At 42.0% G+C, this 27988-nt stretch overlaps 1 protein-coding gene across 4 annotated transcripts in view; it reads right to left on the bottom strand.

Moving 5' to 3' along the window:
* Nucleotides 1-1865: 1865 nt before the first annotated feature.
* Nucleotides 1866-27988, bottom strand: part of LOC109411674 (cadherin-related tumor suppressor) — a 360443-nt gene continuing 334320 nt past the window's right edge. For all 4 annotated transcript variants that reach the window (XM_062849061.1, XM_062849058.1, XM_062849060.1 and 1 more), the window contains 2 exons: nucleotides 5609-10982; nucleotides 1866-5545 (listed from right to left, as the gene is read on the bottom strand). In XM_062849061.1, coding sequence (XP_062705045.1) covers nucleotides 2842-5545; nucleotides 5609-10982 — 8078 coding nt within the window. In that variant the 3' untranslated portion in view covers nucleotides 1866-2841. The remainder of the gene's footprint in view (nucleotides 5546-5608; nucleotides 10983-27988) is intronic.

Below are 27988 nucleotides of genomic sequence, written 5' to 3' on the forward strand. Positions count from 1 at the left end.
GCAATCTTAAATAAAGCCCGTTAAAAATGTAAATGATGGAACGCCAGAAGGATTGCCGAGAAAAATCTCTAAAAAATCCCGGGAAGTAACCTTGAAAGAATTCTCGAATAAATCTTCGGAAGAATCCTTTATAGAAACAGGGGAACATCAATGAAGACATCTAGAGAAGACTTCGTGAAGGAGTCACGGAAGAAATTTCTAAAGAAAGCCTGGAAGAATTCGCTGAAGGAATTCCGAACAATAAAACAACAGAGATTCCTGGAGAAATCTCTGAAGGAATCCTAACGAAACTTCACATAAAATCATGAGAATCCTGGGGGATTCCCTGAAAGAATTTCAGGCGAAACCCCCAAGAAAAACACGAAAATGATTAATCAAGGGGTCCCGAGAGGACGGAAACCCAAGACACGATTTCTTGTGATATCCCAGAAAAAATCCTTAAAGGTATCCCGTGAGAAATCAATGAAGAAATCCGGGGTGGAATCCCTGGGATAATCCCGAAAGGAATCCCAGGAGAAACACATGCAAGAATTTTGAAGGAATCCCTGGAAAAATTTCGGGAGGAGTCCCTTTGAGAATACCTGGAGGCTTCCTTGGAAAAATACTTGTAAGAAATCCAAAGAAAAATCGTGAGTGATATATCAGGGAAAAATCCATGAAGAATTATCGGGAGGAATTGCTGAATATTTTCAGAGAAAAATCATTTTGTGACAAAAATCACAACAGTGCCATTTAGTGTGGTGATTTTTAACTAAAAATCCTTTTGACACATGGCGCTTATACACTTATACACTTGAACGGTTTTGTTGAAGACGTAAACTTTATAGCTCATTTCTGTGTCGGGATATTTGCAACCTGTTCCAAGGATCTCAAACTAATAATTTTATTACCGAATTAAGCTTGGCTAGATAAGAATGTTTGCAAAAAACACCGACATTTTATCTCTCTGTTAGACTGAGATACTATCAAATTAAATCAATTAAACTACAGCATCATCTGGTGAGTAAATTTCTAACTAATCAAGAGGTCATTTAATTAGAAAGTTCACATCCGTATAAAGAACTCCGTCAAAGACACCAACATCAAATTTTGAACCATGGTTAAGATATCAGGAAAACAAATCAACGTGTTTCCCTAAAACAAAAAAAAAAACTGTTCTCTCGCCCAAACGATCGGCATGCTTCTATGGGCATATGGAATTGTCTGATCGTTTTTGAGATATTTGTAGTTTGCAGATAACTGCATTCCTAATTTTTTCAGAATGCACCAATTTGATGTAATCACTAACTTCACATTTGAAATTTGATTCATATACCACGACGGTATGTAATCTCTACATAGGGTATATGTGCCATTAGTAATCTCACGCTCCCAAAATGGTCCTATTTGAAAAACAAGCGAAAACGGCACCGTTCATTTTGTTTTCATGCGTGCTCACTTTTAACAAAAATACAAAAATAAGAAACTAAAACACAGTACTTCAATCCTGTGTTTTTTCGTAGGATGAAAATGGGAGCCACATGCAAAATAAGGGAATCAATACCCTACACTAAACATCTTGGATCCTATTGCAACCTTCACGAACTTTGTTAAACAGAAAAAATCATACAACATGCATCTGGTTGAGAACCACTGGTGTTAGCGATGCCTATGAGGACGATCTTAGAAAAGATAAAAACGACCGTTGATTCCATTGTGTACATTGTGCGAGTGGGAAAGTGTTGTGAAAGTCGAATGAAACTTTTAGTGCCGATGATTAGTGAATGACTAGAGCATTTGTTTGATAATTGATTGTCCGTCCATGATCCTTGAAGTCATCGAGCTCAATAGTTACGTAAACCTCGTGGATGTGTCATCATGAATTACCACAGCAGCGTTTTTTTTTTCATAATTAACATTTATTTCCTGTTTTGTTTGAAATTTTACAGAAATTCATTTCACTAGATTCAATTGGAGTTGTTTTGTTACTAGGCTATTTACATACTGTATCATTGCCGAAAAGAAAACCGTTGGTTTGTACATGTTAATTTAGAATTGTAATTTCATGTTGTTATAAATGGGAATGTCCTACCTGTTTGAAACTTACATGGCTAGCATTCTACAGCTCTAAACTACGCAGTTAAAACAGTCTCATTTGGAAGTAATTTATTTACGATTTATGTTATTGCTTTAATAAAAACGTTAACCTACGCCTAGCGACGAAATTGTTAAAAGAGTTTTCGTTTAACTCATAAAAGCATATGGCAAGATAGTTTACGATGATTCTCCTTCCTTCTCCTTTTCTGCTAAAATTGCCTATTTACAGTTTAAAACATTGCGAATCTCTTATTGTGTGTTCAAACCCCTATTATAAAACATAGCACTGATTCAGTTTCCTAGTTAAATCAAAGTCCCCGCTCAGGCCCGCGAATCACCCGCCAAATTCTGAGATTCAACGGTTGGGCCAGAAAAGGGGACGCTTACTCGCACACGCCTGGTGTCATGGTAATAAATGCACATTTGGAGGACCTTTCAGTTTGCCTATTACGTACAAATGTTTTCAGTAGATGGCGCTATTACTACAGTTCTGCTTTTCTCTATCTTACACTTCATCTTTCCCGCGCGATTTCCTACTCCCTACTCCTACTTATGTGTGTATACATGGAACTCGAGGTCGTACCTTGATACAAGGCAAAGCAAAAATTTGCACACAATGAGAGTGTGGAAAGTGTTGGTTGCACTTCGTTCTACGTCTTCCTTCTTTCTTTCCAGTCGGCATACTCGAAACGTACTAATTAAAATTCAGTTGGCGCTAGTATTTACACGTTATTTAAATCACCATTCTTCTGTGTCTCCCAGTTGCTACACATATTCTTCCGACGGTTTCTGCACACCGGCTGGTATCCGCAGGGAGCTCGGTACCCTCCCGTTGACCGTGTCGGGTAGTTCGGCAATATCCTTGAACACCCCCATCAGGCTCTCGAAGTTGGGTCCCCAGTTCAGTAGGTAGTCCCAACCTGTGGCCGATGGTGACGCTCCGTTCGGTTGCCGATACATTCCGACCATATGGCTGGAGAGGTCGTCGTCGGACGCGACGAGTGTACTCAGCGATCCCCGGAAGGAAGAATCGAATCCATCGTAGGACGATGGTGGTAGATGTGGTGGCTTGTTGCTGTTGTTGTTATCGTTCACCACTCGACGATTGGTGTCATCTCGGCTCTTGGTATATTTGTCGCCGTTCATGCTGTTGTTATCGTACTCGATTTCCGAGCAGGTAAAACTATCGTTACCGGATTCGTCCGTAGATGTCGAACTGTGCGCATCGACTGCCGGTGAGTGATGCATGTGAGTTAGATGGGGAGCTGGCACCCGTGGAGCCTCACTGCTGCTGGAAACTGCATCCAGAGTGGACACCAGACTAGACGTCCTTGGACGTGAGTTTAGTCGTTCGATCTCTTCGGCTGTGAGACCCATGGGCCCCGGAACGACAGAGTTGACGTTCTGAGGTTGCTGCGGTACGCCGGGATTTTTCCGGCTAGCACTGGAACTTTGTCCGGATAGTTGACTCATCACCGGACTGTTAAGGCTTCGCTCGCTATTGCTGTGCAGAGCATCCTTACCAACTCCTCCTGAGCTAGAAGTGGTTGCTAACAGAGCACTCTGCAGGGGTTTTCCTGAGATGTCGTGTAAGGTGAGAATCCGAGGTTGCTGGGAACTTAGTTCGGAACTAGGTGAAAGTCTTGCAAGTGGTGTTGTCTGATGCGGTCGTGGAGTGTTCGATGGTGGTGGTTGACTAGCCTGAGGCGGCACTCTTGGAGCATACGGACCAGCATGATGTGGCGAATGGCGATGCTGCTGTTGAGCTGAAGTCTGATGTTTATGGTGGGTGTAGGTCGCCACCGGAGGTGGAGTGGCCTTATACTTGCGTACTCCTCCTGCTTCGCGGTATCCCTTGTAGTGATAAACGATGTCAATGTCAGATGGAGCAATTGAACTGGCATTTTCCAAGTCATAGTGCTCTGGATATTCTGAGCCAAGATCTACAGGATTGGTATGATCATGCGGATGATGCGATTGGCTTGGCGGAGGAAGTGGTGGATGATGATCCTCTCTCAATGGAGGACTTTTACTTACAACCTCACGCTCAATTATATCCGGACGTTGCGGTCTCTGTGGTTCACTGTTGGTGATATCTCGTTCTTTGTACTTCTTAGAAATCAATTCAGGCCCAACCAGATGATGTCCTCCTACACCTCTCAACATCTCATTATTATCGGAATGGTATCCCACAACCGACAGATCATTCACGTGCAGACCTCTTCCGATGTCGCCATGATTGCCAGAAGACACCAGCTGCGAAGTGCTCAACAACGTAGAGCCACCATTCTGTTTTGAATGAATAGCCGAGGGACCACCAAGGCCGCCGCTTTTCTCCTTGTGTTGCTTCCGCAGACGAAACACCAAGAAAGACAGCAAAATTGCCACCAACAGAACAATGAAGAATATGATCACCAGCGTAACTCCAATGCTCAGCGGATCTGTAACCTGTGCCGCTCCCAATCCAGCCAACAAACAGCCAGGAATGACGTTTCCTCGATGAACCACTTTCTTGAAAATGCTGCCAGATCCGTTGAATGGCTGAATTTCACTGTTGATGGTAAAGTTCGCCAAGCATCCTTGGAAGTACGTGGGCATGGCATCGTTGGCAAACAATTCCCTTCTCACGTTTCCAATCGACAACACGGTCAAATAGGGATCCAGGAAATCATGAACCCCAGCTGAATCCAGATCCTCGATCACGTTTTTACCATCGACGATCACTTGGAGGATTCGGTTATGAGCATGTAGCGTTACGTTGTGCCAATTCCCATCGGCCAAGTTCTCCGGCGTCGATGCCGTTATATTTACGTACGAAGCCTGATGAGAGTTGTAGAAGATTTTGCCATTCTTCAATTCGATTGACGTGTAGTGCTTATTGGTAGCGGCGTAAATTAGCAAACCATTCGGTTTGTTGGTTCTGAAGAGGATGCTCATATATTTCGGAGGATCTTCCGCTATCGTCAAACTGGAAATGTTCTCTGTCTTGATCGAGTATCGTTTGTTCCGCGTAACGTCGTAGCTCCAGATATTTTTCCCGCTGTAGATGTTTTCCAGCAGTTGCATTCGTTTGTGCTTTTCGGAGATTTCGAATTCTATGAACCCACCATCAGCAATTGAATAGTGCTCCAGAGAATTTGAACAATCCGGCGAAAGGATCATCCCACCGCAGCGGCACATGGCCGTATGCCAACGGTCCATACACTGACCAAAAGGACCGCAGAGGGGATGGGCAGGATCGTCGGGAAGTCCAAGGCTGCATGGTCCTCCGTTGCTACCTCGCTTGCAGGTAGATTCTACGCCAAATGACTTTATAGGAGCGCTCAGGTTCAATGCTCGACCGTTGATCGAAACACTATGGACGCAGCCTACCAAATCGTCAGAGTGGACCTGACCGGGACGTTCTAGAACGGGATCTGCTGAGGCAAGGCCTCCTACCAACAAAGAATGCTTGTTGAAATTCAGTGTTCTGTGAAAGTAAAAAGACATCATTAAAATTTTGTTTTAACACAAACATTCCAAATAATCTTACCCTGTGGGACCAGTATCATCCGCATAGCAGGTGGAATCTCCTGGTCTACAGTCCTCGCAGTAGTCTCCATTTTCCGAGCACTTGGATACGCTCAAAGACATAACTCGTCCATTCCTCGTAGCCGTGATCTTGTGCCACTTTCCGTTGGATATGTTGTTGCCACTGGAGGCGCCTTGCCCTACAACCAGCGATGTAATGGCCGTCCTTGCACCTCCGAATGAGAACACCGCCCGTCCGCTGACAATTTCCATTGCGACGAAATCCGATCGCCCACCACTTTGAATACCGTAGTTATAGATCAGCAAAGCGTCCGGCTTGGTCGTAGCAAAGATCACCGATATATCATTGGTGGCCGAGTCTAGTGCAGGAAACGCCATGAACGATAACTCTTTGAATCCGAACGTTGACTTCTCACAGTGTCTTCCGTATCGTCCGTCGACACAGCTACACTTGTAACCCGGTTTCAAGCTCACGCACAGTCCCCCGTGCAGACATGGATTGGGCCGACAGGAATCAGCAACAGCTTCGCACTGGTTCCCTCGGTAGCCCGGTCGGCAAAGGCAGAAGAATGACGACCCATCGGAACTCTCCCGACAAGATCCCCCATTCTTACATGGACTGCTTGAGCAGATATCTCCGCGCTCCAGCTGACAGAACTTTCCCTCTCGATTCGGAGGACACGAGCACTGGAAATCGTAACCCTGACGTCGACATTGACCTCCTGCTTGGCAAGGATTCGGCGAGCAAGGATCCTGTCGTTTGTCGCACTTCTGTCCCGTGTAACCCTCTGAACACTTGCATCTGAAGTCGTGCTTCACCAGAGGAGACGTGAAGATCAACGATTGACTATCCGTAATCTGAGTATCTTCGTAGACATTGATTTTCTCGTAGCAAATGCCACCGTTGTCGCACGTGTTGGCATCACACGGTATGAAATCTATTGTAATCTTAGAACTTTGAAGCAGAAGGTTGATCGCGTCTTGCTTTTTACTGAATCGCTCGCTCATGTATTTCTTTGAACGGAATCCCTTGTTGCTGTTTGATACGGCTACGGAAATATCCGTTGCTTTGTCAACGTCGAGCAGACTGTACACGATAAGTTCGTCCGAGTTTTCAATCGAAGACTTGAGAATGTCTATGAAGTTTCTGTAGTAGTTCGCCAGGAATCTACTGCTGGTCATGTTTTCGATGCGGATTGTGATGGAGTTCTCCACAGTAACGTTGTCGAACCGAAGGAACTCTACGCTAACCGTAGACACGACATCAGCATGCCTTCCATCGTTTCCGGATACTAAGAAGCTGTGACCATTGCTGGGGAGTGACGACGATGTTGGCCTTAGCTTGCATCCTGAGCTTATTGCGAACGATGATATTGGATTCTTGTTGAGATCGCTCAAAATTTTGCATCTGTAGTCTCCCGTTGTATCCGGATCATTAGGATGCACGTTTGCAATGTCTCCGTTGATTTGATTGTTGAAAATATAAACCAGAACATGCACGATCCGTGGAGTCGACGGACTATCGTTTTGATCCAGAACGTTCACAGTGATAGTATGTTGCGTTCTCATTTTAGGACTTCCATTATCCTCGACTTCAACGAGCAGCTCAAGTTGTGGAGTTGTTTCGCGATCAATGCTCCGCGAGGTCTTCAAAACTCCAGAATGTTTCTCCAGTGTTACCAGCGAAGTATGTCGCCCTCCAACCAAGTTGTAGGTGAAAGGTGCTCCATTTGGAGGAAGGTCAGGATCGCTTGCGGCAAGAGTCATGATTACCGTGTGAGGAGGTTCATTTTCCAGTACCGTTCCAACCGTATCCTTAGTATCGAATGTCGGTCCATTATCGTTTATATCAGTCACTGAAATCTTCACCGTAGTTGTGCCTGTCTGTGGAGGTGATCCTGTATCTATAGCTCCAAGAATCAACTTGTGGACTGGAATAGTTTCACGATCGAGCATCCGGGATGTTTCGATTTGCCCGGTTTGGGGATCGATCTTGAAGGAGTGATCGTTGTTTCCCCCGATGATCGAGTAACTAAATTGATTGTTCTGCGGCCGAACGTCCTTGTCAACTGCTTTCACCGTAATGATTCGCGTTCCAACTTGAGCACCTTCCGAAACATTAGCCTCGTAAAAATCGAGTAGAAACTCCGGCGGGTCATTCCCATCCTGAATGGAAATGATTACCTGGGCTTCGTCTGTGTCATTTCCTCGTATTCCACCAAAGTTCTTGGCCAAAACCGTTAGTACAACTCTGGATTGTGTTTCACGATCAAGATTCCGCGAGACAACCATTACCCCAGTTTCCGGATGAATGCTGAATCCTTTGTCGTTGCTGGAACCTACCAACAAGTAGTAGACCTTTCCATCTTCTCCAGCGTCCTTGTCGGTGGCCTGAATGACGCCTACGTTCGATCCTACTTCCGCCGATTCAGAAACATCAAAGTGAAACACCGGTTGAATGAATTTGGGATAGAATTCGTTGACCCCCGTGATGTGTACGATCACTTTGGTTTTGTTCTTCATTGGTGAATCGGGGTTTATAGCCATGACCTCCAACGTGTAACGGTTGTGTTCTTCGTAATCGAATGTGGCTTTCGATCGGATGATGCCAGTAACCGTTTCGATCGAGAACAAATCCCGACCAGTGCCACCGATAATGGAGTAGTGGATGATCGCGTTTTTGGGTGAATCGCGATCATGCGCTACCGCTTTGTAGACGAATGTCTTTGGTGGAGAATTTTCCGGCAGGAAGGCATCGTACTCGGTTTGGTTGAAAGTGGGGGCATTGTCGTTGATGTCGGTCAACGTTACCGTAATCATGGCCATCGATTTCTTCGGTTTGAAACCCAGGTCCTCCGCCGTTATGTTCAGCTGATAGATTTGTATGAGATCGTAGTCCAAAGACTGGAGAATTGTGATGGCACCCGAGGCACTATCGACGGCAAATTCTTTTCGCTCATTTCCACCAGTGATAGCGTAGCGGACCATTCCGTTAGGGCCGTCATCGTTATCTGGAGCACTCACTGTCAAGATGGTTGATCCGATGGGTTCGCTTTCCGGTACGATCACCTGATACGACGGACTTTGGAAGACGGGAGCAAACTTATTCATTCCGGTGATAATGATCGTTACCACAACTTCGTCCTGTTGAGGAGGAACTCCCTTGTCCACGGCACGTACGTTCAGTGTGTAGACCTTTCCAGGACTTTCTGTCAGAGTGCTGCTGACAATGATCCAGCCATCGTTTTTGTTGATGACGAAGTTGCTGGTTCCGTTACCACCGGTGACAGCGTATTCGATCTCAGCGTTGACTCCAAAGTCTAGTTCGTCACGAGCGACCAGCTGGACGATCTTCTGTCCAACAATGGCACCTTCCGGTGCTGGAGAGAGGTATTCACGTTGGACAAACACAGGTGGATTGTTGTTGGCGTCGACAACGTTGATGTTGACAAGACATTCGGAGTACATTGGAGGTTTGCCGTTGTCCGTAGCGAGAATCGTCAAACTGAACATGTTCTCTGGCGACGATTCCAGCTGAGTGTGTTTGTAGTGGATGGTTCTTTTGCTGAAAATTTCTCCGGTGGCAGGATCAATGGAGAACATGTCGGATGGTTGTTGAAGCGAGTAGGATATGACCGAGTTAGGGCCATGTTTGTCGCGATCGGTGGCGATCACTTGCCCAACGAAGGTTACCGGTTTCTGAAGCTCGGGGAAATTGAAGCTATAGTAACTGTGTTCAAATTCAGGAGCATTATCGTTTTGATCTTGGATGGTAATTGTAAGGGGTGTTTCGGCCCTCCATGCGCCATCAACTGCAGCCACTTTGAGTATGTATTCGTCTTGCTGTTCACGATCAAGATGTCCAGCTACCGTGACGTTGCCGGTTGTAGAGTCGATCATGAATTTGTTTCCGATATTTTCCGTGAAAATGTAGGATGCATTGGCATTGATACCGATGTCCGAATCAGATGAGGTGATCTTAATGACGAATATTCCGATTTCAGCATTTTCTGTCACGTTTACACTAAACAGACGAGTAAACTTTGGTGGATTGTCATTCTTATCAAGTACGTTGACCAGCACAGTAGCGCTTCCTGTAAGCTGAGGTACTCCTTGATCAACAGCTTCCACAATAAGTACATAGCGTGGAATATCTTCGCGATCGAGTCTCGTCGTTGTATAGATTTCACCTGTATCACTGTTGATTTCGAAACTATCGAAGTCGTCCTTTAAGCTGTAGGATAGCTGTCCGTTTTCTTCCGTGTCGGCATCGGTGGCTTGTACCTTTATTACAAACGAGCCGGGAGATTCTTCCTCCATGACTTCAGCAGTGTAGACCTGCTTCTCCATCTCTGGAGCATTGTCGTTCGCATCGGTAACGTTGATCACCAACTGCATTACGCTTCGCAGACTGGGCCTGTCGGAATCTGCAGCTTCGATCCAAACTTCGTATTGCTGATTAGTTTCGTAATCCAGACCACCCTTGTTGACAGCTACTTCGCCCGTGTTGGGATCAATTCTCAGCGCATCCCCAATATTTCCGCCGGCAATGGCATATCGGATGTTTCCTGCTGGGCCCTTCTTGGGAGACGTGGCGGAAATCTTTGTCACTACTTTACCATCGGCAATATCTTCCGGTAGAATGAATTGAGTTTCCGACAAGTACGAGAAAACAGGGAACAAGTGAGCTGATTTCAGTGCGATCGTCAGCTCCGCTTTGGTTGATTTCTGATCGTAGCCTTGATCACGAGCTTCAATGATAAGGCTGAAGACACGGTCGGCGTTCTGTCCGGGTAGGGACAGCTCAACGGACGCCTCAATCACTCCAGTGTTTTCGTTGATACGGAACTTGTTCGTATCGGCTCCGCTGATCGAATATGAAATGCGAGAGTTTATTCCCTCGTCCAGATCTATGGCCTTAGCGCCGAACACAAATTGATTGCGTTTGATCCGATCGGGAATGTTGACATGGAAACTGGCGGAATCGAAGGCAGGACTGTTGTCGTTCATGTCGGTAACAGTGATGGTGAGATTGACGACCGTCGCTCGTGGTTCTGTGGTTGAACTGTCCTGAGCCATCAGAGTGAAATGATACTGAGGAATTTCTTCACGATCTAGGGTGACGGCCGTGGAAATCTCTCCTGAATCTTGATCTACAACGAAGCGCTTCGAATGTTCTCCCAGCAGAGTGTATCGAATCTTGGCATTCAATCCGGTATCTTTGTCGCTAGCCATTGGGCGCAGAATTTTGGTACCGGGTGGCAGATTCTCCGAGACTGTAGCATGATAGCTCTGGCGTTCAAACTCCGGACTGTGATCATTCATGTCCTGCACGATAACGCGAACTGTACCCGTTCCTGTAAGCGGAGGAGATCCTGCAAATAAAGCGAAAGAAATATGTTATTACTTGAGATGAACTTTTGAACTTTGATTAACTAGACTATAGGCATTTAAATGGAACTGACTGGAACGAGAGCACTGATTTATACAACAATCGCACGGAACGGGAACAAGTTTTTGTCGTTAGTATTGAATGTATATTCAAATGTGCTGTTCGGAATCTAAGCCACCAGCTGAAGAGCTGATCTTCCTAATAAAGCATGTTGTACAGGAACGATGCGAAAAATGTAGTGTAGTGCAGTAACCTTAGCACATGTACGAGCTGCTGGCAGAAGCGAAGGTACACCTATATGTGAAGAATATGGCACGAACAGAAGATAGAGAAGAAAAGACTTCCTGGAGCGACTCAACGGTGAACGCGTGATTGATAATGACAATTCAATATGGTAAGCTTTTGTTTCGCTGACTGATACCAATCTCGGCGCGATTAAGCCCGCGTATAGTCGTTGTTCTGCATTGGGCTTTGTTCGCTGCCGTACACAATGACCGGGCTCCGTGAGAAAAATTGCTCCCTCTGGCCAGCTGCTGGCTGGTAGTTTCCGACCGACCGACCGACCGAGGAGGGAGACAGAAACAATCAGCCTGCATCTCATTTGGTACAATTTATCAACACTTTGCAGTGCCAAAAGCAAGGACTCCGAACGCGAGTCTCTCTAAACGTTCGGGTTGTCGAGATTATCTTAATCTCGGCGAGCATCCGTCGCGCCGCCATTCCTGAATATTGAGGTGTATTCTGCCGGCCGGCCCCATATAACAACAAGTGTTTCGAGTTGCTTTTATTTTCTCCTCATGAATCGCGCGCTGATTGCACGTTACCCTTCTGTCGTAAGGAAGGCAGACGCACATTCCGGCGGAGTCTGGTACCGATCGATGCACAGCACAGTAAACGGGGAGAGCACTCCTGATATCATTTTTATAAATTTTAAACTTTATGCAGATGAAGTATTTATAGCCCGAGGTCATAAAATCTTACCAGTTATTGGTGGTCGCGTACGAAGCCGCACGCAAACATGGAAGGAACTGCGTGGTCGAAACGAGAACGTCATAGGCGTGTGCAGGGTAGGGTGAAAATTGGCTGGTTACAGAGATGGGTTGTAATCCAGCAACATTGTCAATTGTTTATCCTTTTAAATAAAATATATTTTATCAGTAGGGTTTTTGACTCCATTCCTCCTCCCAAACTCCATTGACTCCCAAATGGAGGAGAATGTGCCTCTAGAGCCGACCTACTGATACCATTCCTGGCACAACAGGTGAACAAAATTGTACATTACCTAAATTCACAACGAAACGACCGTTTTCGTCCACTTCTCCCATCTGAATCAGATACCTTATTGCGTGAACTTGTTGTTAACAGTGATTGCTGTGAAGACTTTCTGCCGGAAAGTTGATTTTGAATGAGTTTACTGCAACTAGTTCAGCAACTACTACTGCAACTAGTTCTCGGCACCAGTGCCAAACTTCCGGCAAAATCAAATGGGAAATCACTTTGGCATCCATATTTGTGCTGCCGAAGTGCATTCGTCATCGTGTAATATTTGTTTTGAGCACTTGTGCGGCTTCAGAGTGAAAGTGTAGCTAATTGACTGTGGATCCCGTAGCGGAAATGTTGCGGTTCTTTCAATAGTCAGTTTGTTTGTCGATAACCAAGATCAAATAGGGGCCGTTTTGTTCTCTTTGTCATGGGGGGTTTTTTGAAACCTATTGAACTCACAATTGACCTCAAATCTTTCCCAATCAAGCTGAATGATATGACCAAGTTTCAGGCAATTTGGTCTATAAAAGCCCCTCATGACGAAGAGAACAAACCTGCCGATAATACCCTTTGTTATCCTATAATAAAAATAATTTTACGGAAAAATTTGGAAGTCTATCAAAAAATCTTCAATGTGGTTCCTCACATCAGATAAGTTTCTCAAGTTCTATTTCAGCACAACTTCTATACGATCGCTACATGCTTGCTCATCCGTATAGATACCAGGCACTTTTAAACGGAGAGACTCGAAAAGAATAGAAAAGGGTTAGCCGATTACATCACGGCTTATTAAAGAATCTATCTATCTCAAGAAATTCATTTATTTTTTTTTCTAACGATTCCACTCTTACATGATTCAATTCAAACTTTTTTCATTACACACCTAGTTGCGATCTGTAATATTTGCCGAAATCTCAACTGCTGAGCGTTCGGTCACGGGTTTATAACAAAATTCTGTAAAAAATACCAAATTTCGGTAAAATGCTATCGTTTATTTGTCCATCTTTCACGAAGTCAAAGTTGCTAACTTTACCGATTGTTAAGATTTCGATGAAACATTACCAAAGCTGGTGTTTTTTTTCTTAGTGTGTATGTAGCACCAAGTGAAATAAGAACTAACTTAAGTTGAAATTCACAAGAATTAGCCGATTAACCTTGCTGCGAGTGTCTGCGTTCAATTTGCGATCGGTACAGGATCTTTTTGTAAGTGAGAATAAGTGAGTCTATGAGAATGGCGTTGATTTTGTCTATCAAGTTGAGGCATTTTCCTGTCTTTTGTAACATATTTCCCCAATACATAGCATGTTACACTATCGAAGGATTTCCTGACCACGACAACCCCACATCAGCAATGTTGCAATTTTCGTAGGAATCCCGGGAAAATTGCCTTCAGGAAATCAGTCTCAAGAAACATTCCTAGAGATAAACTAGGAATGATATCGGGAGAAATCCTTGAAGCAATCCCGGAAGAGGTTTTTTTAATTAATCCTTGAAAGAATCCTAGGAGAAATCTTATTTGTAATCTCGGGAGGAATACCTTACAAAAAGCCGGAAAGTATCCAAAAGGAATCATGGAAAAAAAAATCGGAGAATAATCAATGAAGGAATCCCAGTAGGAGTTCCCAACGGAAACCCGGCTGGAATTCATAACGGAATCCCAGAAGGAACTTCTAACAAAATTCCTAAATTTTATTTTTATTCTATATTTGTATTAACGAGATTTTTAACCCTAGGCCAGTTCTTCTCGGCATCTACACTTTACTTCTCTTCAAAAACAAGAATACACATTTTTGTCGGGAGTGGGATTTGATCTCTGGTCCTTGGCGTGATAGCCACGTGCTTTTACCATCACATCAAGTCCACTCTTCAGAATTCCTGAAGAAATTCTTGACAGAATCCTGAAGTAATCCTTAAAGGACTTTCAGATGAAATCCTTAAAGACATACCGGGAAGGCTCCCGAGGTAAATCGCTTCATTACTTCCGGGTGAAAAATGCTTTAAGAAATCTAGAATATACATTTTGGAGAAATCAACGAAGAAATCCCATGAGAAATCAATGTAGGAATCTCGGAAAAAACCTTTGAAATAATCACTGAAAAAAAAAACCAGGAGGATTCCTCAAAGTTTTCCCTAAATGAATCTCAGAAGGAATATAAGAAAGAATGTCGGAAAGAGTCTCGGGAAAAAATCCCAGAGATAATGTCGGATTGCTCCAGAAGGAATCCTGAGAGGGTTTCCCAACGGAAATATAGGAAAAGAGTCCTGGAGTAATCCGTGGCAGAATCCTGGAGAAATGCATGAAGGAACTCCGGGATGGATCTATGGAGAAATTTCGGAAGAAATACAGTGGGAAATCACTAAAGAAATTGCGAGAAAAATTCCAGACGAGATCCCTGAAAGAATCCCGCGAGAAATCAATGAAGAAATTCCGGAAGGAATCACAAAGAATCCCTGAAGGAATGGTTGACGGAAATATCTAGAACGAAATACGAAGGGGGCCCATCGTACCTTTTGACATGTGTTTTCTTCCATACAAGCTTGAGCCACCCTACTAGGCAACGGTTCAACTGTTCAGAATAGTTAGAAACAAGACTGAGTAGTGCCTAGTTTTTCCGTTTTGTCCAGTAAAATTAAAATTGATGAAAACCAAAAACTTGACGTAAATCAACAAAAACAAAACACCAGACGAAGAACAAAACTTTTCTAACCCTTGAGGAAGATTGAATAAACAATCGAAACGTCGGGCTCTAGTTCTGACTGCTCCAAAGACTGAAAGCCGAAAAGTTTCCCGGTACAAACTCCCAGCAGTCGAAAGCATCCAAAAGTAAAACATAGATGCCACTTGCTAGCATTTCAGAATTTGGAACAAAGAAGAAAAATGGCTAAAGCTCTGTTCATTTACAAATTGTGAAATGGAGACATAGATGCTCCTAATGGGATCATGATTGCTTACAGCCTTAAAAGCGTGAGCATTCAGCTCGACCATGCTAAGAATGAAGGGTTTGTATCCTGGACGATCCAGGAACTTTGCGTAAAGGAGATTTCCTTAACTTCCTCGGGTATGCAGTATCTTCGTTGTTGCCACGTGATATACACATGCAAAATGGTCATTGGCAGATGAAGCTTTTAGTTGTCGAGAATCAGGAGACGTCACGCCAAGAAGACGCAGAAAAAGAAGATGCTCCTAATCTTCTGCTGTTAGTTAATGTAAACGTTCTTGGTTATTCGCTTCATAAACACGATTTTCTATGGCTGTCGCTTTACCGGAGAAACTACGACTTTCATGAACCGTACTATAATAGGGTAGAAGCTTCAGTTTTGGGCAGTCGTCTATTTTGGCCATAAGTGCGTTATACAGCCTATGGGGAACTCCATCAGCTTAACTTATTTTGTGACTGGTAGATCTTATTGTTGAAACTATGCTAGCATGTGAAAAGATTTAACAGCCATTGCGAATTTTTGCATCTCTCGTCGTTCCTAGGCGTATTTCTAATTTTTCATGAATTCTCTTACCAGTAACAGATAGAGCTGACTCTCCTCTATCTGTAAACGGAACGAGTTTTGATAAATAACTTAAAATGCGCTTAGGAGTGATGGAAGAAGCGAGCGTTTGCAATCGTTGGTTTGCTCTTTTCACATGTTTGCCTAGAGTAATATGTTACAGCTGTTAATACCATCAAATTTGATTGAAAAATGATAGTAAACATAATTCAGTTCAATGCTACACCATTGATTATACGTCGTTTTCAAAATTTGTTACTGAATTGTCATTAAGAAATCAGCTCTCGTACAGCTATTTAGGCCTGGGTGCTTCTCATTTGGTCACTCCCGTAAGAAACGCAAGTAGTTGACTAAAATAAAAACCAAAGTTTACCAAAACGAACGCTATTTTGGCCAGTACGATTATTAGCTTGATTTCTGTATGTTTTCAACAAAATATAGATTGAAACCTCTCATTTGACATTTTGGAAGTTTTCGTAATTTCATTGGTTGTTGAAGGCTCGTGGCCATGCGGTTAGCGTCACCAAGCGTATAAACATACGATGCCACGGGGTGAGGGTTCGATTCCCGCTCCGAGTGATGAAACTTCTCGCAAGAATGTTTCTTCCTCGTATAGTGCTCGTGTCCGTTGTCTAGTGTTAAGTTTCGTTCAGTCTTACAGCCTCTGGCTGAAGACGGTGTCCGTGTCTTTTTTTTTATAAAAAATATTTCCATTAGACTGGTCAAAACTAGTGCTCGTATCCTAAGTGTTTAAAGACAGACCTGTTGGAATCCCAAGATGGCCGCCACAATGGCCGACTTTGGCACCTACTCACGATTTGGAGCGCACTAATCTCTTTGTAAACAAAACCAGCTCAGCTGATCTTCTTATTTTATGCTTATTACAAGTGAGCAAGAACAGAATAATCAAATGCACTCTTGTTTAAAGCTTGCTTCTTGAGATTTGTGCGTCTGAAGTTCAGATGAACTGTTGAAGCGGGATTTCAAGACGTTTGTCCTTAAATGATTTTTTTCAATGACTTTGATTTCAATGTGGCTTCAGAAAATTTTAGGTATAGAATACGATAAACTACTATTAAGACACCGATCATCGGATATTATATAAACAAAATAAATAAAATATAAAAATAAAATTCTTAACGGGATCTCTGAAAGAATCCTAACTGGAATATCGGAAGAAATTCTAGTAAAAATATAAAGAAGATTTATTACATAATTCTTGGGAGGGATTACTAGCTGAAATCACGTAAGAATCCTTTGAGTTCTATTTAATGGATGCAGGAGTTTCAATTCCCCTACCAAAAAGCAGCACCGAAATGTGAATTTTCAAATCAAACGATCCATCATCTGTAAGTTCTACAACTATTCAACAACTTTGCCGAAGACACCATTTTTCTAAGTGGTAAGAATCCTGAGATATATCAGATGTATAATTTGCTTACTCAGTAGTGCCACCTATAAGTATCTGGAATTCCTTATTGAACAGTCCATCATCTGTGAGACCTAGTGATCAGAATCCTGAGATATAAGACGTATAAAATCCGCATGCTCACTAGCGCCACCTATGCGTTGAGTTTCAAACTAAACGGCACTTCATCGGTAAATACTGGGCCTACTCCACAACATTGCCGAAGATGCCATCTTTCTAAGTGATCAGGATCCTGAGATATATTAAACATAATCTGTTTGTAGAATTCCAAATTCAACAGCCCATCATTTTGAAATCGATGTTGTATTCAGCATCTCCTCCATGTTATTAAGTGATCAGAGAGATTCCATGTTACTAAGTGATCAGAATCCCGAAATATAAGAATATCAAATTAACATGCTCACTAGCACCACCTATGTGTGGAGTTCCAAATCAAATGACCCTTCATCTGTAAGTACTTGGCCTACACTACAGCATTGCCGAAGATACCATCTTTCTAAATGATCAGAGGATCCTGAAATATATGAAACGTAAAATTTGCACGCTCAATAGCGCCATCTAGGTGTGAAATTTCCAATCAAACGGTTCATTATTAGAAATAACTTGATCCAACATAACTTTGTCAAGAACACCATATTTATATGTAATGAGGTTTTTGATACATATGTATGTGATCAAATACTTAATACTTACACTCTCGATCAAAAGTTTTGGGTTACCCCCTTAAAAACATGTGATTTTTTCAGATCTCAGCCAATTTACGTTTGGTTTCAAGAATCTAGGTCTCATTAAATGGTAGCCAAAACAAAATTTAAACTGAAAGATAGATAACAAAGATACCAACAAATCACTTTTTCATGTTTTACTGAAGTGATCCTCACCTTTTGGCTTATACATCATACTTTTGGTCAATGACATCAATAGTAAATATACCTAATAACTTTTTTCCTAGGTGTTATAGCTACGTTCAGTAAAAAGAAGTTGAAAGCTAATAGAAAAAGATCATATTCCTGGTCTCGTCTTAAAGTTTGCTCGACTTTGGTTTCCAACGGCAAAATAACATTGTTTATATTTATTTGTTTTTTTTAGAAAATTTGGCAACTGTAGGGTAAGTTTACGTACACATATTTTTACAGTTCCGTCTAAATCATATTCAAAGTTACGAAAATACATGATTTTGAGAGAGTGACTCCAAAATGTTGATCAGAAGCGCTCACTAGAACCGTCTATCAAGAAAATGATGAACTTATGTGAACTAAACAACAAAAACTATGACTTTCCGAACAACTTTGCTAAGATCACCGATCTACTAACAAGTCATGAGATATAGAATAACAAATATGGGGTCCAAATGGATTCCAGGTATCTGAAATGAATTATCAGTTTCCCAGTTGTAAAAAAAGTTGTGACTTTTTTTTTTCGACGGCGAGATGCCGCTTGTATTCTCGTCAGCACATAATCACTGGACAATTGGATTGGTACTTATCGGTGAGCTCGTTCCATATTATTTATATTACTAACAGTATATCATACAAAAAATTAACAGTATTAAACGTGAACAGTAAAATTTCAGGAAGTAGTTGCCCTCGACAAGTACGCCGGTGGCGCATTTTGTTTTGGGCACATCATGTGACTCTTCGACACATTGAACAATAATTGATAAAAAAAAGTGAATATGTGCTGCAGTTTTCGTTTCGTTAAGGGTTCTTTGAATAAGTGGACTGCAAGTGGTGAACCTTTTTATAAGGATTCACTTCGTGTTGGCCTTTCGAGGTTGTGGTCTACGCCGACGAGATGGTTAGAAATCAAAACTCGGTAAAAGTAGTTTTACATCGTTCGCTCGCTGTACAGATAGCCTTGATCGTCTTCCACAGGACTCAAGGATCATTATCGAGCAGCCGGTACGCTCGTGGTAGAAATCGAACATGCTCAAAAATAAATTCATATCCCTTGGAGCAATACTTTCATCCCGATGACGGCGGTGGTGGAAAATTGCAATCAACGACGACGACGAGATCGAAGGGAACAGAGGCATAAAAAATTGAAAATGCACAAAGAATTTCGTGCTCGTGAGTACAGTTCCCACGCTGAGGCACGATCATAGGCTTTGGCTTGCGCGCACCTTCGCACTGCAGCCACCACGCCGCCGCCGCCGGCCTCCAAGGATCGGCTCGGCGACTCGGTGCAATAAAAAAGTAAAGCCAAGCATGACCACTAGAGCAACAACAGTTGTTAAGGCCTACCACAGCGAGACCGGCGGCCACGACGGTGGTGGAGAGATGGCAACGACAACGACTGCCCAGAAAGCAGATCCGCATACCCTTAGTAATAATAATTATTGTTATTATTCTATATTCAAAACAATCGCTAAAGTTGTCGTAATTGACAACTGAAACGGTCATAGCTGAAAGACATAACATAACCTCGATTTGAAGTCCGTGCTTGCAGTCTGCGAGGTCCCTAAAGATATAAACGATCTCCCCACGATGCACTACTGAAGGGACGGACGGACGGACGGACGCTGGCAGATAGATCCATGAGCTTCAAAACCGTTTTTAGACAGACAAGATTTCTTTTATTCCCGAGCAGGTATGCTTTAGAAACTCACGTACGTCGCGAGATTGACTTAAAAAGAAGAGACAGAAAAAAGAAGAACATCGTCCCCTCAGCTGTGTTATGCGACATTTGAAGCATTATTGTGGTCTGTGAATATCGGAAGGGAGGATGATCGTTTAAATATCAAAGCTCGATCGCAAAATAATGTGCGCTCAACAATAGCAGTCGACTGCCGATCCGAGTCGGTACCGGCCGTTTGAGTGCACCACAGGGACATAGGACTAAAAATAATCAAAAATCGTGAGCTCCGAGCTCCGTGAGCAAATTCAACATTTTATTAATTTATCTCCCATATCTTGTGTGCCCTGGGTCTCCTCATTTTCCGCGCGCGCTGCTCGCGCACTCTGTTTCCACATTATAAACAGATTTGCTAACGATAGGGCAGTCCAAGCGAACCCTTCGGAAATGCGGGTTTATTAGTTGCTGGGAGAAGCGGCGGAATGTGACCTCCATGCGATCAATTTGTTTCCCTAAGGGGGGAGATCAAGCTGAGGAGAAGAAATAATTTTATGACCCTGTTTCTATGGTCATAAAAATGGGAGTGCTTGTTTTGGAGTTGCACAGCAGAACTGTCGTAAATCAATTGATGATGCACTTGTTCGATTGATTAATATTAGGAGAGGAAATGTACCGAAAGATATGCATTATTTAGCAAATGTGGGGAGGGGAATGATCGAATTTCACGTAAGATGATTGAAGAAATGTTTTCTACAAAATCACTCAAATAACTAAGAACAGTAGCGACGGTGTCGTTATTGACAAACATACATACACCAAAGCAGTGATAGAGCGAGCGAAAACGCGAGGAGCCAAAACCGTAGCCCGTCAGCACTATTCGGCTCTGAAAAACGAAGTGAAACGCTTATTTAGACAGGACAAAAGAGCATGGTCGGACTCACTAGACGAGGAATCAATCACTAAAACATGTGAGAAGGCCTCAAGTGCAAGGATGCCCCTAAGAAAAGTATTGGCCTCATTGAAGCACAGCACGAGGCATTCTATTGTACAGGGATGGCATTTCACCGCAGTGGTATCAAGCTCGATACGGATAAACTCAAGTACTTAGGTACTTCAGTATTTTGAAACTCACTTTATTGTTCTTTTTTCTCTCCTCTCTCATCTACTCTCTTTGTTGTTGTCAGAGAGCGAAGAGCCAAAATTCAGTAAATAGCATTAAACTCAAATTTGAGTATTTTGAACTAGCAGTTGGGTGATACAAACTTAGCCTGTAGGTACTCGTCGCACGGGGTCAATTTAAAAAAAAACACCAACATCGTTTCCACGAACTCAAATATGGGTTCTCTCACGCAACCCCGAAGTTTGGTGAAATAAATTCACATTGGTGTACCTTGTTTTCTCCGTATAGGTACATGGATTAGAATGGTTGCTGTAATTGAACAGCTTTTGCTTAATTCTGCAGCAGTGAAATCCAACTTTGAAGTGCTACCGAGCTTTTGTGGGATGTGAATTAAAGGTTGGTTCAACAAGTGAATCTAGCGAAGTGAAAATTTAACAGTGATGAAGAGCAATTCGGCTATCTGCTACTTTGGTACGGTTGTCTTCGTCGTACGCAAAACGAGAACAAATTCCAACTGGTACATAGGGTGAAACTTCGTGTAATCATTCGATATACAGTGCTGTAGGAACTGGTTACTGATAGTCTACATCTTTTTGCTTCCATCTGATGAGTCATTGGCAAACGGGAATTAGCGCATATGACGAAGTAAATGTCTACCCTATTTGGGTGTACCAAAGTTTTTGAACGTTGAAAATTAATTCTTCTAATGTGTTGTTCGAATTTTTGGATTTCAATGAAAACGAAATGCCATTCTCTGATTAGATACAGATAGATATATATTCAACTACAAGCTTCGGAAAATGCGAAACATGTGCAATTCGGAGGATCGCGTCCTGGAAAGCGTCCCTAACATAAATAGACTTGCGGAAGGATTCGTAGAAATTTCTGTATATTGTATTTCTCATACGTAAAATCATTTCCGCATGCGTCGAAGTTTATTTCTGCGCATTGCGATGGAGAGGGAGCGAAACGTATACTTCGTTCAAAAACCGAATAAGAAATCTCTTGAGGAACCTTTGAAAATACTTCTAGGAGAAATTGTATACGTACTTTTCAGGGAATCTCTGAACGAACTTCTTAAGAATGCCTAACGGAACTCCTTGCGGGATCCCTGAGAGAACTCCTTGAGGAATCCTTGAAGGAACTCCTGGAGGCATCACTCCTGAAGGAATCCATGCAGGGACTCCTGGACAAATCCCTGAACAATTCATGAAGAAACCTTTGAAGAGATGCGTGGAGAAAATCGTGAAATTATTCCTGGAGAAATCCCTGGTAAAACTGTTGGAAGAATCTCTGAAGGAACTCCTAGAAAAATCGTTTAATGAGAATTGAGGAACAACCACTGACGGAACTCCTGAACGAATCTCTGCAGAAATTTCATGTGGAGTCCTTGACGTAATTCCTAGAAGAATATTTGAAGGAATCTCTGAATGGAACCCCCGACGGAACTCCTGCAGTAATCCCTGAAGAAACTCCTTGAAAAGTCATTCAATGAACTCTAGAAGGAATCGCTGAATAAGCATCTAGAGGAATCTCTGAAGAAATTTCATGTAGAGTTCTTGAAGTAACTTTTAGAGGAATGTTTGAAAGAATCCCTGAATGAACTCCAGGAGGAACCCCCGACGGTACTCCTGGAAAATTCCCTGTGGAAGCTCCTAGAAGAATCATGCAACGAGCACTAGGAGAAATCCCTGATGGAACTTGTGGAGGAATATTTGAAGAAATGTCTGGTGGAGTCAGACGAAATAATTTCTGGAGGATTATTTGATGAAATACCTGAATGAACTCTAGGAGGAACTCCTGGAGAAAACGTTTAAGTAACTCCTGGATGAATCCCTGTATGAACTTCTGGAGATATCCCTAAATGAACTCCAGGAAAACCCTTGAAGGAATTCCTGTAGAAATCCTCCAAGGCACTCCTGAAGGAATCCCTAAAAGAGCTTTTGCACGAATCCCTGAAAAAAATATATTGGAGAAACTCTTGAAGAAATCCCTGAAAGATCTCCCGAATAAATCCTTCAAGGAAGCTCTAAAAAAATCCTGACCGAATCTCTACAAGAACTTATGCAGGAATTCCCGAAACAACTTCTGAAGGAAGTCCTGAAAATACTCTCTGCAGGAACTTCTTGAGAAATTCATGAAGAAAAAAACCTTGTGGAATTGCTGAATGATATACTAGAGAAATCCCTGGAGAAGTCCCTGAAAGAGTTCCTGGAAAAATCCCTGTTAGAGCTCCTAGAAGAATACCTGAATTAACTGCAGGAAGGAAACTGACGAAACTCCTGGAAGAATCTATGAAAATATTTCTGGAGGAATTACTGAAGGAACTCCTGAACTAATATCTAAAGAAAACTCTGAAGGATTCCTTAAAGGAATCCCAAATGAACTCTTAAGATTTTATATATAGGAATCTTTGATGAAACTCCTCAAGGAATCCCAGAATGAATCCCATAGAAACTTCTAGATTAAACTCTAAAAGCAACCCTGAACGAACTCCTGGACGAATGCCTGAAGGCATTCCCAAAGGAATCCTTGAAAGAAGGAATCCTTGAGGAATCCTTGAATGTACTCCAGGAGGAACCTCTGAAGGAACTCCTGGCGAAATCGAAGAAGAAAATCCCGGAGGAATCCTTGTTTTCTGGGGACTTCTTCGGAGAAATACCTCAAGAAATTCCTGGAGAACCTGCGATGGAACCTCTGGTGGAATCTCTGAAGGAATTTTGAAGACATCCTTGAATGAAGCCCTGAAGGGCCTCCTAGAGGAATCCCCCAAGGAACTCCTGAAAGAATCCCTGAAAGAACACTGGAGTTATTCCTGAAGAAATCTCTGAAGAAGGTTCTGAAAGAATCTCTAAAGAAATTTATAGATGAATCCGTTAGAACTCCTGGATGAAACCCCGAAGAAAATCCTGGAATAATCACGAAAGGAAGTCCTGGAAGAATTCCTGAATTTTTTTTTGTAGAAATTTCTTAAGGAACTTCTGGAGGAATCCCTGAAGAAACCGTTGGAGGAATCCTGAAATGAGCTGCAGGAGGAACGCCTGTCGCAACTTCTGGAAGAATACCTGTGGTAATCCCTCAAGAAATTCCTGGAGAAATCCTTGAAAAGGGCACCCCTGAAACAATCCCTGAAGGAACTTCTGGACGAATCCCTGAAAAAAAGCTCATATATATTTTTTCAAGAAGCTCCTGCAGGAGTTCCTGAAGGTGCTGCTGGACATATCCTTGAAAGAATACATTGAGGAATCTCTGAAGAAGTTCCTGCAGAAATTTCCACAGAAACTTCAGCAGAAATCTCTAGAAGTCTAAAGGAACTCCTGGAATGAATTCCATGAGGAACCCCTGAAGGAATTTCTAGGGGAGTTGTTGAAAAAACTATTAAAGAAATCCTTAGACAAACTTTTGGAGAAATTAAAAATAATTTCCCCAACATCTTCAATGTTATGCTCTAATTATAAGCTATTTAAATTTATTAATTAATTTAAAAAGAAATTCATGGATAAAGGGATTCCAGGAGAAATTCCTGAAAAAAAATATTGGAGAAATCCTTAAAAGAACTCCGAGAACAATCCTCGAAAGAACATCAGGAGTAACTCATGACGGAGCTCTGATGGAACTTCTGGAGGAATCTCTGAAGGAATTTCTAGAGGAATCCCTAAATAAATTCCTGGAGGAACCCCTGAAGTGCTTCTTGGAGAAATTACGAGGAAACTCCTGGAGAAATCCCTGAAGGAACTTCTGAAGAAATCTCTAAAGGAGATTCTGCGACATTCTTTGAAGGAATTTCTAGATGAAACTTTGTAAGAACTCTTGGAGGAATCCCTGAAGAGACCCCTGGAAGAATCATTGAAAGAGCTCCTGAAAGAATTCTTGTAAAATTTCTTAGAGGAATCTCTTAAGGAATTCCTGGATGAATTCCTGAAGGAATCCCTGAAGAAACTAAAGGAGGAATCCTTAAATGAACTCCAGGAGGTACTCCTGACGAAATTTCGTGAGGAATACCTGTGAGAATCTCTCAATAAATTCCTGGAAAAATTCCTGAAAAAAAGGCAACCCTGAAGGAACTCCTGGAAGAATCCCTGAAGGAACTCTGGAAGAATCACTGAAGGAACTCCTGAAAAATTTCTTGAATTCCTTACGGAATTCCTGGATGAATCCCTGATGAAACTTTAGGAAGATTCCTTAACCCTTTGAAGCCGGAGGGGTCATATATGAACCCAACATAGAAACGGCTGTACTAATTCACCCATTAGATAAAACAGAATACTGTCTTCGGCAAAGTTGTTGAAAATTGAGTACTCTATTAGGGAAAAATGGAAATATTTGTATTTGGGACTTCATTGATCACCTAGAACATCCTGAATACCATGAAATTTGGAATTGACATATTAGTTATTCTAAAAGCTGAATTTGGATGTGAGTTACGTTTATTTTTTTTCATTTAGTCTCCGTCAAGAATACCAAAAGGTGTTTTGTATTCTGGGATGTTCTAGGTGTTCCAAACTGTCCTATAGTGAAGTCCTTCAAATCTACAAGAATAATTTTATGTATTTTCGTCACGAATAATAGCATTGCATAACCTACTGAGATCCGTGAAGCTCTTGACATCTACAATGTCGTTTATAGACACTATAGAGATATTCCAGGTCAGCCAAACTACTTTGGAGTTCAGGACTACAGGTCTACACTCGTAACAATAGCCATATGTGCTATACTGAGGAACGTTGCATATGTATTCGTGGTTACTGGAGCAATCTGAAGGCTACTAGCTTATTATAAACCTTTGGGACATTCAGAGTCGTACACACTGTTCTATAATGGAGTCCTTCAAATCTTCAAGAAAAAAAATATATGTTTTCGCTATAAACAATAGTATTGAATAATTTTCTGGGATCCGCGAAGCTATTGAAATCTCAAATGTCATTTAGAGACACTACAGGGATATTCCTGGTCAGCTAAACTACCTTGAAGTTCAGGACTTCAGGTCTACACTCGTAGCAGTAGCCATATCTGCTATACTGAGTGACGTTGCATATTTATCCGTGATTACTGGACCAATCTGTTTTTGTTATAAACATTTGCGACATTCAGGTTTGTCCAAACTTTTCTAAATTGAAGTTCTTCAAATCTACAAGAAAAACTTTATATGGTCTCACCATAAATAATAGCATGGCATAATCTGCTGAGATCCGTGATGCTTTTGAAATCTCAAATATCTTTTAGAGACACTATAGGAATGTTCCAGGTCAGCCAAACTATCTTTGAGTTCAGAACTTCAGGTCTACACTCGTAACATCAGCTATATCTGACATACTGAGTAACGTTTCATATTCAATAGCGGTGACTGGACCAACCTGGAGTCTACTATATATTATTATGGACCTTTTGGACATTGAGGGTCGTCCAAACTATCCTGAAGTTTAGCTCTTGATAGTAACAGTAGTTATTCTCGCAATGAACTTTAAACTGTAAACTGTTATCCCCTTGGCATATCATGAGTAATTTCAAGATAGTTTTGAGATATTGCAGATCAACAACACTACTCCACTACGTTAAGTATTGTTACATAATCCACTGTACTTACCAAAGTAGTTAGAGGAACTAGCGTTGTTATATTTGAAATCATATGGGCTTCCTTACTATTCTGAAACTTAGTTCAGGTCGAACTTTTCAAAAGGTCATATCTTACATTTTTCGACAATTTGAGTTATTACTGTATTCTAGTAGAATTACATGTAATCTAACGAAACTAATAAAAAAATACCATATTTTATTTTTTGCCATAAAAATATAGGTAAAATCATATCGACCAATCTGCATTATTTGGCATGTTCGGTCTGAGTTGATAAAAACATCCACTGTAACTTTCAGAAGACTTACTGGACGTGATAGATTACAAATCGTACCATTGTATAATGGAAGAAGTTACCATTACACCAGTAGACTTTAGGATCTAAACTCAAGAGCAGTTTGGATGATCTAGGATATCCTGACTGATCTAATATTGTCCCTTAATCATTCAGAAGACTTACTGGACATAATAGATTACAAATCGTAGCTTTGTATAATGAAAGAAGTTACCGTTACACCCGTATACTTTAGGATCTAAACTCAAGAACAGTTCGGATGACCTAGGATATCCCGACTGGTCCGATATTGCCTATTGAACTGTCAGAAGACTTACTGGACATGATAGATTACAAATCGTAACTTTGTGTAATGAAATAAAATACCGTAACACCGGTAGACTTTAGGATCTAAACTCAAGAATAGTTTGGATGACCTAGAATATCCAGAAAAAATATTCTGCATAAAATTCTACGGATTTCCTCGTGGTTTCGACGCTCGTAATGCAGATTGCTTGCCTCGCAATTTATAGTGATAGTGCAGCTGTAAATAGATTCCAGATAAATTGGTGAGCTCGTTCCATATTACTTTTTCCGTTCATTTTGTGAATGCATTTTCTTCGTTTTATGTGTAGCAGTTTCATACGCGATTTCTTCAAAACAAAACTGTAAATCTGTTTTTAATTTTTCGTCCTCTTCTTGACTTAACGTCCCAATTGAGACATAGTCTACTTCTGAGCTTCTGTGTACTTTCACAGTTTGAGTTAATTCGAAAGAACTTTTTCCGAAGCGGTGCCTTTACAAATTCTGCATAAAGATGTTTGAAAGCCTCTGAGGGATGTACCATGAAGCTTGAGAAACAAAAAAAAATCTCAGTTCAATCAACGACCGACCCCACGAGAGCGCAACACAGGGTTCATCCCATCCCATTAACCCACGAGAAACCCGTCCATCCAGCTGACATTTGACACGCACAATATTCGCTCAAATCCGTATACACACACTCGACTCGAATCGACCCAAGACTCGACCTGATCCTCTAAGGCATAGGTTCCCAAACTTTTTAGATGCGCGACCCCCTTTTGCCAGTAGACGTGCTTTAGGCGACCCACCATAGAAATTCCCTCATTTGTTGGCTGTTCATAGTAAATTATTCAACTGTCCCTCACGACCCCCTGGGTGAAAGCCGGCGACCCCCCTGGGGGTCGCGACCCACAGTTTGGGAAACCATGCTCTAAGGAGCTTAGGGACGGAAC

The sequence above is a fragment of the Aedes albopictus genome, chromosome 2 (genome assembly GCF_035046485.1).
Source record: "Aedes albopictus strain Foshan chromosome 2, AalbF5, whole genome shotgun sequence".
In the NCBI taxonomy this organism is placed as follows: domain Eukaryota; kingdom Metazoa; phylum Arthropoda; class Insecta; order Diptera; family Culicidae; genus Aedes; species Aedes albopictus.